This window comes from Trichosurus vulpecula, chromosome 4 (assembly GCF_011100635.1).
Source record: "Trichosurus vulpecula isolate mTriVul1 chromosome 4, mTriVul1.pri, whole genome shotgun sequence".
NCBI classification, from domain to species: Eukaryota; Metazoa; Chordata; class Mammalia; order Diprotodontia; family Phalangeridae; genus Trichosurus; species Trichosurus vulpecula.
The window spans coordinates 77,685,705-77,702,568 of NC_050576.1; the positions used below are offsets into that span (position 1 = coordinate 77,685,705).

Consider the following 16,864-nt stretch of genomic DNA (forward strand, 5'->3'; position numbering starts at 1 on the left):
TTTTGGAATATCATATCCAAGATTTTCTGTTTTTTTATAGTTGCTTCCAAGTCTTGTGCAAGTCTTATGTAAGACTTGTAATTCCTTGATACTTGAACTTTTTCTTTTTGGATGTTTCCAGCATTTTTTCTTTGACATAGAAGCTCTGGGTTTTGAGTGTGATATTCCTGCACATTTTCAGTTTGGGGTTTCTTTCAGGAGGTAAAGAAAGGATTTTCTTTATTTTTTACTTCTTGAAATATGTTCCTCAGGAGGTTTTTGTTTGTTGTTTGTTTGATCATGTGTCAAACGAGATGGCCTATGTAAAGTATCTTAGAAAACTTAAAGGGCTATTTAATTCCATCCATCTGTCTATCTATCTATCTATCTACCTATCTTTATTATAATTATTATTAGCCATTATTATTGTGGTTTATAGGGAGTCTAGTGATTCTTAAATTCTCTTTCCTTGACTTGTTTTCCAAGTCAGCTATTTTTTATAGTAAATATTTTCTTTTGTCTTTCAAATATTTTGAAAAATATTGAAATAATAATAGCTACAATGATAATAGCTATATAATATAATAATGGCTATTATTTACATAGTGCCTTTAGGTTCACAGAGTGATTCACATATGTTTATTCAAACATTTTCTCTTGCCTTGTGGAGTCATTGAGTTCTTTTTGCTCCATTTTTTTTTATGTCCCTACTGCTTCAGTAAGGTTCCACTTTCTGTTCTAAACTATTTAGTCCACTTTTACTTTTTTCTTTCTGAGCTTTCACTTCATGTATAATTTCATATTTTATTTCTTGCTTCATTTTCCAGCCACTTTTGAAAACCTTGTGCCCAAATCATTTTTCCCTTCTGAGGTTCACCTTATAGTTGTGGAATTATTCTCTTCTTCTGGGTTTATCTCTTAGGCTTCTCTTCACCCATAGTATTTCTTCATAGTGTTTCGTATTTTCTTCTTTTTAATGATATTTTCAGGCTCAGTTCTTGGTTTGGAATTTGGCACACAGGTCAGTCCACTCCAGATAGGGTAGGATCCTTTAGTTGTTGATGCATATTCATTTTGGGTGGCTGATTTAAAATCCTACTCTCTGACTCAGTTCCAAGATTCAGAGTCTCCTGATAGTCCACTGTAGGTTCTGACTTGAGGAAATTAATTTGATTCTGTATCATTTATAATCAATTCCATTCTGTAATTGATCCATTTCTGTATTACTGCCCCATTTTGAATGACTGTCCAAGTCACATTTCTTTATCTCTTTGTCTATGAGCTAAGTTTAAAAGTTCAGCCTTCTCCTCTGAGTTAGTTTAAAGTCATAATTAAAGAGGAAAAAAAACTGTTATCTGGTATTCCTGTAGTTCCTGGGGAAATTCTAGGACATCTGTTTGTTATCTTTAAAGGCCTACAGTCTGACCTGGTATATTTCCACAAAATATATTATCCATCCTTTCATGTCCTTGTCCAATTAAAGAGGGTCTTATCTCCCTCTTAGGAGCCAGGCAGTCTATTATATACCTGGTCCACCATCAACATCCTCAGAATTCTGATGGGTCCCACAAACCAATCAAACATTCCTTAATAGCAGAGACAGGTGATTGCTAGCCCCATGGAGGTGCTAGCCCACTTTCTTTGATGTAACCAATCATGTTGTCCCCACACCCATGATGCTGTCAGCCCTATAAGCTTTTACATTGTCTTCCCCTCTTACCCATTTCTGTTCTTTGTTCTATGTTTATGAAAACGAGCTGTGCCTCCTCCTCTGGATCATTGGCCTAACCGAGGTAGCCACTTGACCCACTTCGTTAACAGGTTCCTACTCTGCTAATAAACTGATAAAGCTCCGAACTCTGTACCTCAATTTACCTTTATTAAATACTATTGAGACAACTGGAGGCTCATGTAGAATCAGGGGAGAAAGATTGGTCCCCAAAATAGCCTCTCAGGAAAACCCCACTTCTTTGAGCACTCCCTGGTGAAGTTTTTTCACCTGAAGGGAGGTTTCTCGTGGAGAATTAAAGCAAAGACCTAACTCTCTTCTTGACCTCAGATTCTCAGTTTCTTCTGAGCTTAAGGTAAGTGCTCTTTTGGGAAAAGCTGCAGCTTTTTGTCTGTTTATGTCTGTCTTTGGGGTGCTATTTGTGTTTACTGTGAGCATTTAGAAATAATTGGCAATGTAAAGACCCAGAAAAATCTTTGTAGGTACTTCTAAAACCTTGGAGAACTTTTTGATTCTCTAAAGGAAGCCCTTAGGTCAAACCAGGGGAAGGTCTAAAGCAAGCCTGCACAACCTATGGCCTGCAGGATTTGGGGCAGCCCAAGAAAAAAATGTAGAGAATGTAAAAGAAAGTAAAGATGTAATGAGTGCTTTGTCAGTGCCCTCCTTAACCCGCCTTCCACTAGTCACTATTATGCCCATCATGTAACTTGGTAGGTGGGTTGCCACTGCACTCTCTCCTGTTTGTCCTATGACCTGCAGCGACCAACCATCGTCAGTCTGTCTGTAGTCTGAGAGGAGCAAGAATCATATCTTTTTGCTGTGTTTTCAGTCATTACTAAATGTAAACAGTTAAGAAAACCTGAAAAATGTATTAAAACTTGTCCTGCTTAGCAAAGTAATTTTTTAAAACATTAATGTGATGTCATGATGAATAAGTGGAATTCATTGATATTAATTGACATTTCCCTTTTTTAAAATATGGTTTATTTGCAAAGTAGTTTAATCATTAAATATACCTTTACTTGGAAAGTGAGCCACTAAAAACTTATCTGCTACCTGAAGAAGTTTAGCCTATTTTGATTTTGGCCCCTACCTACTGCCAAGTTGTGCAAGTTTGGTCTAAGGTCTTGGTTTTTAAAGCCTTGAAGAATTTTCCTTTCTTCAAGGAAAGCTATCGGTTCTTCTAAGCCACGAGAAAGGGGAGAAGAGCAATCAAATATAGAGAAAAGTCACAGAATCAGCCTGACAAGTGATCTTTTAATACACATTCATTTCTTAGGAGCTTCATGACTTTGTGTGAGGCTCTGTGTATCATAGCATGGTCTCTGGAGACATCTAGGGACTAAAGTAAAAATAGCGATAACATGCTTGATTGTAAGGATGTTTTTTTCTTCTGGTTTCAATACTAGTATTTAGTGTTGTTGCAATCTCTCATTTTTAGTCACTACAAGTATAAAGAGATGGTCTCCATATTCTGTCCTAAATACTATCCCTTCATTTAGCTCATAAAGTGGGTCCCAGACAAAAAGGTTGAACCCATTGGCAGTCGCACCTATGCTGGAGGAGTATGGCATTGTGAACCCAGAACAGAAATCAAGAGTCTGTAAAGGAAACCTGAGTCCTCCCAGAAGGAATATACTTGTAACAAAAGCACTAATGAGCCTGACTTAGCCATTAACTGACTACCTGTTCTGCCACTATGATTGGTACCTTGATTGCAAGGTCTACCAACTGGAATGCCATGAACTGTTAGAGGGACCCCTGAGGGATTCCTGAGACTTTCTTAAATCTATAAACCAAGGACCAGACTTGTGACTAGGCTACCCCTTGGGGAGAAACTCCTGGGGAAAGTATTAAATTCTTAGTGAGAAGCTCTTCTTAGTGAGGAGACTATCTCTATTAGTCACTCAATAAGCCAATTTTTTTTAAATGGACCAGCAAAAGATCTTTTTAATTTCTCCAGATGGGTACCTTACCTGACAAGAAAAGATAAAACTCAGCCCTTAAAGGAGAAGCAGAGACTTCTGCTGAAGCCTCAAATTAACAATGAGAAGTCTTCATATTCATTGTTTTAATTGGGCCTCATGGGGGATGCTCCATAAAAGTCTATCAGCCCCAAATCTATTTATCAGTATTTCTGTGCATGGGATTGTGTCTTACAAATTTTTCCTTGGTCACTTCTGAAAAATTATTTAGGCTAATAGGAGCAAAAAATGCTAAAGCTAGCATGAAAAAGGGACTCCCTTGGAGCATGGGAAAAGGAGAGCACTCCTGGTAGAGCCAGGAATGACCAAAGCAAAAACAAAAATCATGGAATTAGATTATGTCATATTTGGTTTAAAATAGCAAGAAATTCAAGTGATGAATTGTTTTGGTCTCAATTTAGTCAAAAGATTTAAGGCCAGCCATAGCAGATAAACAAAGTCAGATGGAATACAGGTGTTGGGGCAAATTAAATGATTCTTTACCTAATGACAAACCTAGGACATCATAAGACACCAATCTGATGCTTCTGGAGGTACCCTCCTTCTATCCTGCCCTGTCTTTGCCTTCTCTTTCTCCTCTGCCATTCCTGATCCATCACTCTCTCCTGTTCCTTTACAATGTTCTATTACTCTCTCCGTGCCTTCCCTTCCTACCAGACTCCCCTTCCTCTTCTTCCTACTCCTTTCCTTACCCTTATTCCTTCTTTCTCCCCCACCCCCACTCCACTGCCTTCTGCATCTCCATCTTACCCTTCTACCAAACTGGTGGGAGATTTAGTCACTTCTGGTAGTGAGGAAAAGCCTACTGGTGTTTTTCTTCTTCAGGAGAGACTTATTTACAAACCATCTGGGTCACTTGATTCTTAGGGGAGGCCATGAGCCTTTCAGTCCTGCTGACCTCTCCACTTGGAGAAGGGACATCCCTAAATTTAATAAAGACCCTGCAACCATTATCACCCAATTTAACACCACTTCTAGAGGATACAATCCTACTTGGACAGATGTTACTGATTTGATGATGACTTTATATTCTGTTGGTGAAAGACACAGTATTATTATAGAAATAATAAATAGATTGGTTCCTGGAGGTAGCCCTGTGGGTCTTCCTGATTGGCCTTTAGAGGACCCAGTTTGGAACCCTAATGTTTCTGAGGATTATACCAGGTCATGGGAAGCTCAGGAGTTCCTACTTCTGGATATGGAGGCATGAATAATCAGACCAGAAAACTGGAATAATTCTAGGATACATCACAGGAAGAGAAAGTGATTCTTAACTGTTTTTCTAATAGATTGTGTCAAAGTGCTAAGCAGTGTTCTGGTTTAGACCCAATCAACCTGCAAGACCCACATATTATTTGCACACTCTTTGTTAATCAATCACTGCCTGAGATACAAAAGCATTTCCATGAGAGATGTCCTGGATGGCACAGAAAGGCCGTAGAGCCAATTAAGACCCTTGCCTTAAATGTTTATGAAGGAAAAGAGGAAAAGGAGAAACAAGAAAAAGAAAAGCAAGAAAAAGAAAGACAAGAAAAAGAAAAAAATGCAGAGGACAGACTGTTCTTGCCTGCTCCAGTCCAACCCATTCTTGTTCCTGCAGAGGCTGTCTTTGAGGCCTCTGTACACACTGCTTTGGAAGCTACTGAACAGGCCATTAAAGAGGCAACTATACAAGCTGTTTCAGAAGCTGTATCTAAACTTCTCGAATTGTGTGAGTGTGTTTACTGTAGGAGGAAGGGCCCCGCTGCTCAAAATTACTGTAAGAAAAAAAGACCTCTAAAGTAAAAAAAAAAGGACATGACTATAGAGGGTCCCAGGGCAAGTATAATGCCTGAAGGTGCAGGGGATGGGGAAGAATAGGAGGGTCCTGGTGAGGATTCTTTTGTTTTCCCCAAACCTAATGTCTAGTCCCTGTTATTCCAGTCCATTCCTCTCCCCACAATAATGAACTCTGACTCATCATTAAAGTTGGTGATGCGCTACATGTCTTTCTGTTGGAAACTAGAACCTTTAGTTCAGTTCTGATGGGTAGACTTGGCTCCTACTATACCTCCATTGGATCTTTAAGTGTTTTGGGGGTCTCAAGGAAGCCCCAGAACATTTCAAGGCTGTCCTGTCATACAGTGTCTATGGGTCCCCTTTCTGTGGTGCATTCTTTTCTCCTGCCTTAATCCCCCATAAGCCTACTGGTGCAGGAGCTTCTATGCAAATTTAGGGTTACTGTTTCCTGCACCCCCAATGGCACTTTGTCCTTACAGCTACCTACCTGAGGATTTTTTCTCCTTATTCCGAGTTCTCATTCAGAATGACCAAGAGGCAGTTGGGGACATTTCTAGAATCCTCTCTGACATCCCTGACATCTCTGGGCCTTCAGATCTTCAGGCCTGAAATCTGCTATCCCTGTTACTAACAAACCCATAAGGAGACCCTATCATCCATCTCCCAGGATCTTTCTTCTATTGAAGCTATTTCAGGTATTTCATCTGTCACTGACTCTTCGAGAGATCAGAATATTATTATACCTTGCAACTCTCTTTGCAATACACCAGCCCTTCCTGTTAAGAAACGTAAGCCAGGACCAGATGAAAAGTCTCTCTATCTCTTTGTTCAAGATTTGTGAGCCATTAATGCTTGTGTCATATCTAAACATCCTATGGTACCCAACCCTGCTACCCTCATTTCCTCAATTCCTTGCCAGGCTACCTACTTTACTGTGATAGATCTTTGCTCAGCATTTTTTAGCATCTTCCTCCACCAAGACTCTTAGCCACTGTCTACCTTCATCTGGGAAAACTCACAGTAGACATGGACCCAACTATATCGAGGTTACGTAGAGAGCCTGACTTTAGTCTCTCAAATTTTGGAGAAAGATTTAGCTTCTATCACTTTTTAAGATACCTCCCCGCCCCCACCCAGTCCAGTATGTTGATGACCTACTCCTAAGTGCTCCAGATGCTGACATCTGCCAGGTGGACAGTCTTTTACCAATTACTGGAGCTACACTAGAGAGACCATAAGGTCTCCTAGTCAAAAATTCAGTGGTACCTTCTGTTAGGTTTTTGGGTTGGTTGTTTTTTTTTTTTGACTGCCAGGATTCACACTGTCTCTCCTAAACATATCCGGGCTGTCCAACAACCATCTGCACCCACAACTAAGCAGCAGCTGAGAGCCTTCCTTAGAGCAGCCAGATACTGCAGACAGTAGATTCCTTCTTTTGGTGAGATTACCAAATCCTTTGTTTCTCTGACTAATGACTCTGTTCCAGAACTTTTGTAGCCTGACTATCAAAAACTCTCAGCTCTGACAGAGCACAAAAGGGCCCCATTATCTGCACCCACACTGGGACTCCTAGATTACAGTAAGTCCTTCTGCTTCTTTGTACACAAGCAAAGATGGGTGGCTTCTGGTGTCCTGACTCAAACATTCGGACCCATTCAGCACCCAGTAGCTTATTATTCTGCCCAGTTTGATGCTGCGGTTGCTGGAGCACCACCTCACCTATGGGTAGTAGTGGCCACTGCCCTCTTTGTAGAGAAGGCTTACGATTTAGTTTGGGGTCCCCCTTTAAGAGTGCAGAGCCCTTATGAAGTTGAGGTCCTCTTACTTTGTCATCAAACTCAGGCCTTTTCAGTTCAGAGATTTGCCAAATATGAAATGACTTTGCTTAGTGGAGAAAACATCACCCTTAAGCACCGCGCAGTCCTCAACTCTGCTACATTGCTCCCAAATTTACCAATTTCTGGGGAACCACTACAATCTATAGTGAGTATGGCTGCAAAGCCCCATGATGACCTTTCTGATACTCCTTTAGAGAACTCTGACTTTATTTTATATACTGATGGGTCTTCTTTTATCAGATAACATACCCATTATGCTGGCGCTGCTGTAGTTTGGACATATGATACCACCTAGGTGGCTTCTCTGCCTTCTAATCGTAGTACCCAAGCTGCTGAGCTTGTGGTTCTTACTTAGGCATGCTGCTAGCCAAAGGAAAAAGCACCACAAGCCTATACTGACTCGCAGTATGCATTTGGTATCTGCAACACCATTGGGATGCTTTGGCTATGAGAGATTTTTAACATATGCTGCTAAGGTCATCACAAATGCAGACTTTATCAAAGACCTTTTGTCCACTCTGAGATTTCCTGCTGCGCTGGCCACTATTCATTGCCCCACCCGTACTGGCAGCAATGATTCTGTTTTGAGGAGAAAGAACCATGCTGATACAGCTGCCAGGCTTGCTGCTCTGAAGGAGCCTGCATATGTTTTAAATTTCTCTCCTTGTGGTGATGCCTCTCTTATGATGGCTAGAGTTAAGAAGTGGAAACAGTTGTATGAGGAGAAGCAGGTTGCTGGAATCTGGGTGATTCCAGAGGGCAAACCACTCTTCTCCCAGAGTTTCTATAACCAAGTACGTCTATCTATCCATAGGGAGGGCCATTTTGGAACTCAAGGAATCGTGGATTCAAATAGGAGGGTTTTGGTTGCCCCAGATGTCACCAACATAGCTGCCCATGTCTTTGCCTCTTGCCCTACTTGTCAGGCGTATAACCAGTGTGCTTTCCATGCCAAAACCTGTGATGGAACACTTGCAGATTGACTTCTTTTGTACGCCTGAGGCTGGCCATTCTCAGATTTGTCTTGTCTTTGTTGACCAGTTCATCCAATGGGTAGAAGCCTTTCCAGGCTCTTCTGCCACCGCTGGATTTGTTGCAAAAATGCTTCTGAAAGAAATCATTCCTCACTTCAGGCTGCTGGCACACATTGACTCTGACAAGGGCACTTGCTTTACTGATTCTATCCTGTCCCAATCTATTCTTGTCTAGGAGTGACCCCCCCCAAATCCACACATCTTACCATCCCCAAAGTTTAGGTCAAGTTGAGCATATGAATAAGGAACTTAAAATCATGATTGGTAAATTGTGTACTGAGACTCATCTAAAATGGCCTGATGTTCTCCCCAGCATTGTTCTATCTGTCCAGCCCACCAAGAGAGGAATTACATATATCTCCTTTTGGAATTACTTCTTGGACACACCCCTATCCAAGCAAAACCTTTTTCCGCAGTGCAGATCTCCTTATTGGGAGGAGATATTTCCATTGCTTACTACATGTAGGAATTACAGACCCGATTGCAGGTACTTCACAACACAGAAGCAGCACTACAGACTAGGCCATTGGACTTCTCACTCTGCAATCTACGCCCAGGAGACCATATTGTATTTTTATCTTTTACACTTATCAAAGTTCCCCCCTGTTGCCTAGTTGTGATTTCAGCAATGTTACCTATAGCCTTCTCCTCTCCAGTTCGCTCTTCTCATGAAAAATGGGTAACAAATAAGTGCTATTACTGACGCCCACAGTCAGTGTGGCATGGTCTGTAACATACTAGAACTATTGGGCCCCATGGTTGCGGACTTTGTCACCATGTCCACAAATACAATCCTGACCCATGGATAGTTGTTCCTGTCCAACTTAATGACGTCATGCCACAGTTTATAATAAAAGAGAATAATAATTTTACATCATCTTTTGTAGAGACATTTGCACCTTTTGACTTTGCCAGCTACAAAGTTAGCATTAACAATTGGAATATAAGTGTTTGGGATTGTCCAGTGTAGATTACAGTTAAATCTCTTAATTATCCCCAGACACAAGCAAAATTTCATATAGCCTTAAGCCATCAGGCCACTACCAGTGTTAATACCAGGACACCATTATCCCCCATCAAACTGAGATTACCAACTTTCCCTCTTTGCATTACGAAGTATAAGACCCATACAATAGATACTGATGTAGGAGATAAGATAGACTATAATCTTACTATTCCCTAAGTATAATAAAACCCATTCATTAATTTGTGCTAAAACCTACCCTACCTTAAAAGCAAAGATGACCCCCAGCCTAGAGAACTTTTTTTTAATAACCCTTCAGTAAAAAGACAGCCTTTGAAGGCAAATCAGAAGTAATCTCAGAGTTTCCATGGGGATTAATAACCCCATTTTAAAAATTTGCTCTGGTCTAGCTTTTTCTTCTATTCCCCCAGGATGGTACAGAACATGCAGAATCACCCACCTGGCCTCACCAGTCTTGGTTTTTAACTATTCCATAGGCTCAATAGAGAAAGAAACCACCAGAAACTTGGGAGCATTGTGGCACGCACATTACAAAAGGGAAGTAGGTATGGGAGAACATCCTAATTATGCAGCAGAATTTAGTCATATTCAAAGGGGTTTTTTGGTCTATATTTGCTTCTTACAGGATGACTAGAGTAATACATTCAATTAGAAACCTTTCTGACAAGGTTGAGAAACTAGTCCAAGAAACAACCTCAACCACTACTGGCACTGGTAGTACCGTCCTCTCTCTCCAGATGAAATCAATTCCCTAGCAGAGGTAGTCATACAAAACCATCTGGTATTACACATTCTCACTGCTTTGCAGGGAGAAGACCGTGCTGTTATTAATCAGTCATGCTGCTCCTATATCAATAAGATAGGAGAAATTGTCAAATCTCATGTAACAAATAATGGTGATGGTAATTGGTGGAATTCCTCTTTTTGGTTTACTTGGCTCCTGGCAAATGGCCTGTTAGCCACCATTGATAAATGGGTCCTTGGGCTTGTTATTCTTTCTAAGCTTTGCCTCAGTATCTGTAGCATAGCATGTCCCAGGCTTTCATCAAAAGGGAAACCCATGGTAGTGTCTGTTAATGATGCCTATGTTAAAAATCATGTAGAATTATTTTATAGATAGGTGATCCATGGAAGTCCTGTCTCCCATTGATAAAAGGGGGAAACTGAGGAAATTTAATTGATTCTGTATCATTTTATAATCAATTATATTCTGTAATTGAGTCATTTCTGTTTTACTGTCCCATTTTGAATGATTTCAAACTACATTTCTTTGTCTCTATAAGCTAAGTTTAAAAGTTCAGCCTTCTCCTCTGAGTTAGTTTAAAGTTATAATTAAAAACAAAAACTGTTATCCACCATTCCTGTAGTTCCTGTGAAAATTCCAGGAAGTTTGTTGACCTAGTACATTTCCTCGTGATATATCGTACACCCTTCCATGTCCCCGTACAACTAAAGAGGGTCTTATCTCCCTCTTAGAAGCTAGGCATTCTGCTATCCCTGATCTACTAACAACATCCTCAGGGTGCCGATAGGTCTCTTAAATCAAACAAACATTCCTCAATGAGAGAGACAGGTGGTTGCTAGCCCCATGTGGGTGCTAGCCCATTTTCTTTGATGTAACCAGTCATGTCGTCCTCACCCCCACGATGCTGTCAGCTCTATAACCTTTCACATTGTTTTCCCCACTAACCCATTTCTGTTCTTTGTTTTATGTTTATAAAAAGGAGGTGTGCTTTCTCCTCTGGGTCACTGGCCTAACTGAGGTATCCACTTGACCCACTTTGTTAAAAGGTTCATGCCCTGCTAATAAACTGATAAAGCTCAGAACTCTGTACCTCAATTTGCCTTTACTAAATCCTATCAAGACAGGCCTCAGCTGTATTCTCCTTCTCAATTCTTATTTGGCAGTTGGTTCCATCATTTGCTGTGGCCTTTCCAGGCCCCATTTGGATTCTAGAGATGATGATCTCGTTGCACCTCCTATACAGCCTCCCAGGGGATAGTGACCAGGTGCTGGATTGGGTCTGTTCTGCTACTGCTCCCAGGGCTCCTAAAATTGCCAAGTCTTTCTGCACAGTGATCTATGGGGACTTATTCTGTCCCTTATTCTGTTCTGACAGCCCAGAGTTGAGACCTGATGCCTCTCCTTTCTCTAGCTTTGCCAGCTTCTGATTAGGACTTGAGTTTGGCTTTCCTGGTACAACCCCTCTTTCCACCATCACTGGCTTCCTTGGTGAGGCCCCTCTATCTATTCCTATTAGTGTCTTGCCATATTTTTGTGTAATTTGGGCCTAGATGGAGAAGCTTATTTCTCATCCTTATCAATTTTATCACTTATCTTTCTTAGGTCCTATTTGGATATGAATTAGGGCTTATGCGAGAGAGCTGGGCTTTTCAACGTCCTTTCCTATTGTAATCTTAACTGAAAGTCTTTGTTTTCCTTTGAAAAACAAATGGGATAGTTCTTTGAATATATACATATATACATGCACACACACATATATGCTTTTATTGTTATTAACATATTTGAGCTTGCCAAGTGTTTGTCTCCTCAAAAAGTGCACAATAGAAATAGAATAGAAAAATATAATCCTTTACAAAATTTCCTCTGCTTGCCATAGCTTTAGGGGGAAAGGTTAGTGGCTACACGTGATAGGAACAGTAGTTGTGCATACTTACTTTTCATTTTCTCCCTTGTCTTGTACTGTTCAGACCTCCCCAGTATCTTTGTGGCATTTCTGCTACACTGCAGCATTGACAAATTGCTTTCTTTATCACAACCCTGAGAAGTATAGCGCCAAAGTACTAGGATACCAGCTTTATAGGTGAGGAAACTGACCTAGGGTTACACAGCTTCTAAGAGAAAGAGCTAGTATTTAAACTCTTGGTCTTCTGAGTTTAAGACCCAAACTCAGAAACACAGAATTTTCCAAGTGAAAGAGATCTCAGTTGCCACATAATATAATCCATACACAGAGGAATTCCCAATCTAACATTCTCAGACAAGCAATTGTTGAGTCTTTATTTGAAACCCTCCAATGAAGGGAGAGTCATTAGCTCTCCAGGAAGTCCATTCTATTTTGGGACAACTTTGATGGTTAGGAAGGGTTTTGTTTGGTCTTTGCTGACATCAAGTCTACATTTAGCTCTTTGCAAATTTGAAACAGTATAATGCTTTGGAGATACTAAATCTAGTTCCATTTTTAGCTTTTTTTATAGGTACAAAAGAGAAATCAAAGAAGTTTCTTTTGTCTATGAATGCTCACTTGAAAATTAATTTACTATTAATGAATGATAAAAAGAGCAATGGTATAGCAGACATATTGGAGATCCAAAATAAATTGAAGTGAGCTGGGAAGGGAGAAAAAGAAGAAACTTAGGGGATATATAGGTATCTAGAGAATAAGCTGGAAAAAAAGACCAGCTTTCAAAACTTAACCTAGTCTGAGGCATAGGAGACAAATTTGGGGATACAGATCAGTTCTAGACCTATGGTCTTATCAGTGTAGGAATGACTATACGTCAGGAATTCTTCCTTAGTAACTTCTCTATAACTTAGTTGAATAGAATTAACTGGGACAATTTGAGGTTAAATGACTTGCCCGTTATCACGCAGCTGTCAATTATCAAAGGTATGACTTTGAATATAGGCCTTTTTAATCCCAGGAATATTCCATATTTCCAGATCTACACTTATAGATTCCATCAGTATGTTTTAAGCCCCACAATATTTTGTGTCAAATTAGTTTGGGAAATGCTTGGCTAGAGATTACAAGGCTAGTTCCATGGAGACTGGTTATTTACACCTAAATTCTATTCTTTTTTCTATGATTTGTTCTTTGACACAAGCATTAGTTAGGATTGAATTATTAAGTTTCCATTTAGGTCTGTCTTTTGTTTGTGTTCCCTGAACTGGTTTCTATATTTATTGAGTATACTCTGTAAAGGATATGCTTTTAAAAATTCTACCTTTTTTATGTTTATTTCTAATTTCTTTACTCCTCAATACATGGTCAATCTTCAATTGTGGTGACAAGTCATATTTACCATGTAGGGACAAACAATATGTATATTCTTTAGTGATTCCATTCAGAAGGTATCATAAGCCTTTTACCTCTAAATTTCTCTAACCTTTTGTTCAATTCTGTTTTTCCTTTGGTATTTTTCTTAGTCTTCGATTTCTCTGACTCCGATAGAGAAACATTACAATCTCCCATTATTGTTGTATAACTATGACTATGATCTCTCTACACAATCATGATTCATTCAAAAAAATTGATAGTCACATTAGCGACAAAGTAATTAACAAAAAAATTGTTGACTTAATTTTTAAGAAATTACATAATCTGAAGTGAGATACAAAGAAATTTAACACATCCACCCACTAAACTTCAGCTCTTATCTGTCTCATTGCTTTAACTCTGCTTCAATTGATCAGAGCAAAACAGAAATTCACCTGGAACTTTCCCTAGGATCATAAGCCTTTTGAGGAACATACATTGCTCAAGCATACATTGGTTCACTGCAGCTCTCAGTTTGCTTTATACAGGTCCTTTGGTGGTCCTTGGGGCTGTACAGAGATCCTAAACCAAAAATTCCCTTCAGGTGAACCCACAACTTTTACTTAGCTGCTTACCACCCTTTTTTTCTGTGAGCACTCCTGGCTGATTATTTCCATTCTGTAACCAGAAGCAATTCTTCCCACAGGTACTGTAACTGGAAAGCAAAGCATGATTACATTCAATCAGGGATGAAAAGCAAGGAAACTTCCCCTGTTGTTACCCAATCTCCTAAACAGCCTCAGTGGAGTGGGGGTAAGTAAGTGGGCCATGGTTCCTGTTCCTCATCCTTCAACAGTATTCAGCACAGGATCTGCAACAGAAGAAACTGTGGACCAATTGAGATGGTTTAGTGGAAAGGAAAGGAAGTTCTGGGAGATATTTGACTTTTTCTTTTCTCACATAGCCCTTAGAGGCAAGGTATCAGACTTAGTCACCACTACATCTCTGTGTTATATGATGTAAGTAGATGAAGTGGTCCTTTCTAATTTAGGAGTGCTTTGTCAAAAAAAAAAAGGCCCTCAGATAAAGTGCTTCTATTGGCGATTCATTTCTTTGTGTTAGTGAATCAGTTTTTTCTAATGTTTAGGAAATATTCATGGCAGTATATATTACTAATAATTTATCTAAAATTGTCATTTTGCCATTTAAATATGCAACTAAAAGTTTATGGCATTTAAAAAACTGCAGATACCCCTGAAAAGGTTAGCATTCACTTGGCTATCCATCATTCCTACTTCAGAATAAGCTATCTTAATCAGATACTTCCCTCTTAACAATTAGCTGAAGTCAATTCATCTAGGAAATGGGAAAGGTTGTCCTTTGTTTTTTTAAGAGCAGAATGACCTGAGTTCAAATCCCAACTCTGACATACTAGTTATGTGGCAGGGAAGTCATTTAACCTCTCAGTGTCCCCAGGCAACTTTGGATACAGAATGATTGCTCAATCACATTGATAAAGGGAACTTCCTAAAAAGAAAGTTTCCCTGCTTCAATGAAATCACAGGTCTAAACCATTTTTTTAAAAAAGAAAGTTGTGAGGAGTGGAGTGAGATTAATGCTTGGTTTTTTGTTTTGTTTTGTTTTTGTTTCCCTCCCTCATTTCTCTATGTGTAGGGGACCATGTCATCCTGAGATTTTCTCTGTTCAAGGGAGTTGAGTGGCTGCTGCCTCAGCCCCGGGAAGGTGCAGAGAGTCCAGCTATGTTATGTAAGTCTATTGATGTCAAGTTCATGTAACCAGATGAGCTACTATAGCCCTGAAACGAGAGCAGATGGGCTGTCATACAGAAGACAGATCAGATTTGTCCTGTCTGGCCCCAGAGAGCAGAACTGGAAGAAATGGAGAGAAGCTGCACAGAGGCAAATTTTGACTTGATAGAAGGAAAAGTTCTGACCTTCCTCCTTACACTGGACTCTGGTCCCAGCCTGCTTTCTCTGTATCCCTCTCCCACCTTCTTAACCTTATTCTTATTTGTGCACCCTACACATACTAGCCTTTTCCTCTTGCTTTCAAACCCCTATGCCTCCAGCTACCCTTCCCCCTTCTCCACATCCTGTTGTCTCAGGATTTTCCCTATCCAGAACTTTGTACGTTCGGTCATTTTCTAAATGCAGCCCTCCCTTTCCATGTGGTTTGTAGCATCAGCCCCTTTCTCTTTTTCTCCACTGTCAGTTCTTTTCTCTAGCCTCTTGCCATTCAACAGCTCTGTCTCTTTAAAGAGCAGAAAGGGCCACAGTCCACAAGTGTCTGGAGATGAACTTTCTGACCTTAAAGTCAGTCTTCAAGGGCTGACATCATCACCTGAGACCCAGTACCCAGTCAGCCATTGAGCCAACATAAGGTACCTCAAACACCCCTGGCAAGATGTGTCATCATTAGATCCAGTGGATGGCATTCTTTGGCTGGTTCAATTTTAAGATGTCACACCTCCCCAGCTGTGAGAGCCAGTGAACTGATGCATGGTCCAAGAAACCTTAATGCAGGGAAGCAGCCAAGAGGCCTCACCTGAAAGGGTTCCTGAGAACCAAGAAATTCTCAAGATATGGTCCTAGATAGACATAATCATCCAACTCCATCAGCACTGATATTTCTATGTCCAAGCATAACCAAGAACCCTGGAATAAGTCTTTCCCTTGGCATTAGAAAGAGGCTTCCTATACATTGGATTCTTGTGCTTATGTTTCTGCCTATCTGTACACTCTAGGTTGGCACAGGCAGAAGTACTATAATTAATCCATGATGGGCCAGCTGTGAATTATGGCAGCTATGTGTCCAGAATGACATTAACTGTGACATATAGAATGTGAGACTTGTGCCTTTCCATGGACTTGCCTTCATCCCTGGGACAAGGTCCCATCTTGGTGGAGTAGATATGCTCTTAAAAATGCCCCATCTTCTGCTCTGAATCACTCCCATCCACCTAAGGTTGCCAAAACAGTCTACCCATTTCTTGAGGGGATCTTCTGAATCTATAGTCTCTATTCACTCATAGACCAATCACATTTATTAACTGAGGAGCTCACATTGCTTCCGACTTTCAAGTTATGAAGTCCACTCATACATAATAATAATACTCTCTTCTATAAAAATTAGCAAGTTTTTTTTTACCCTTGGGTTTTCCCCACATCTACACTCTGGTTTGCATCCCCTGTAGGATAGATAATGACTTTGGGAAGCTATTGGGAGATCTCCAATTTATGGTTCAAACAGTTAAGACCTCTTGCAGTTGAGCTCCCAGGGAAGCTGCAGGATCAAGTGTGATTTTTTTCCCACCTGGAATTTCCACTCTAGACATCCATCTAGGGAATAAAGGAATTATAACACTGGCTTCTTCCAGCTCACCCAGATAGTAAATCCCATGGCCTTTCAACTGCAGCTACTTGCTCCCCAGTCCTTGTTATGTCAAGAATTCTTAGATCTCAGCCTTCATCTACCAGTCCCTCATATACCACCTCATACACCATCATTCAAGTG

General features: G+C 40.2%; 1 protein-coding gene across 1 annotated transcript in view; it reads left to right on the forward strand.

Moving 5' to 3' along the window:
- RGSL1 (regulator of G protein signaling like 1) overlaps positions 1 to 16,864 on the forward strand; it is a 111,934-nt gene that overhangs the window by 78,961 nt on the left and 16,109 nt on the right. Inside the window, exons 19-20 of the mRNA XM_036757679.1 lie at positions 14,037 to 14,143; positions 15,005 to 15,097. Of these exons, the coding sequence (XP_036613574.1) occupies positions 14,037 to 14,143; positions 15,005 to 15,097 (200 nt within the window). The remainder of the gene's footprint in view (positions 1 to 14,036; positions 14,144 to 15,004; positions 15,098 to 16,864) is intronic.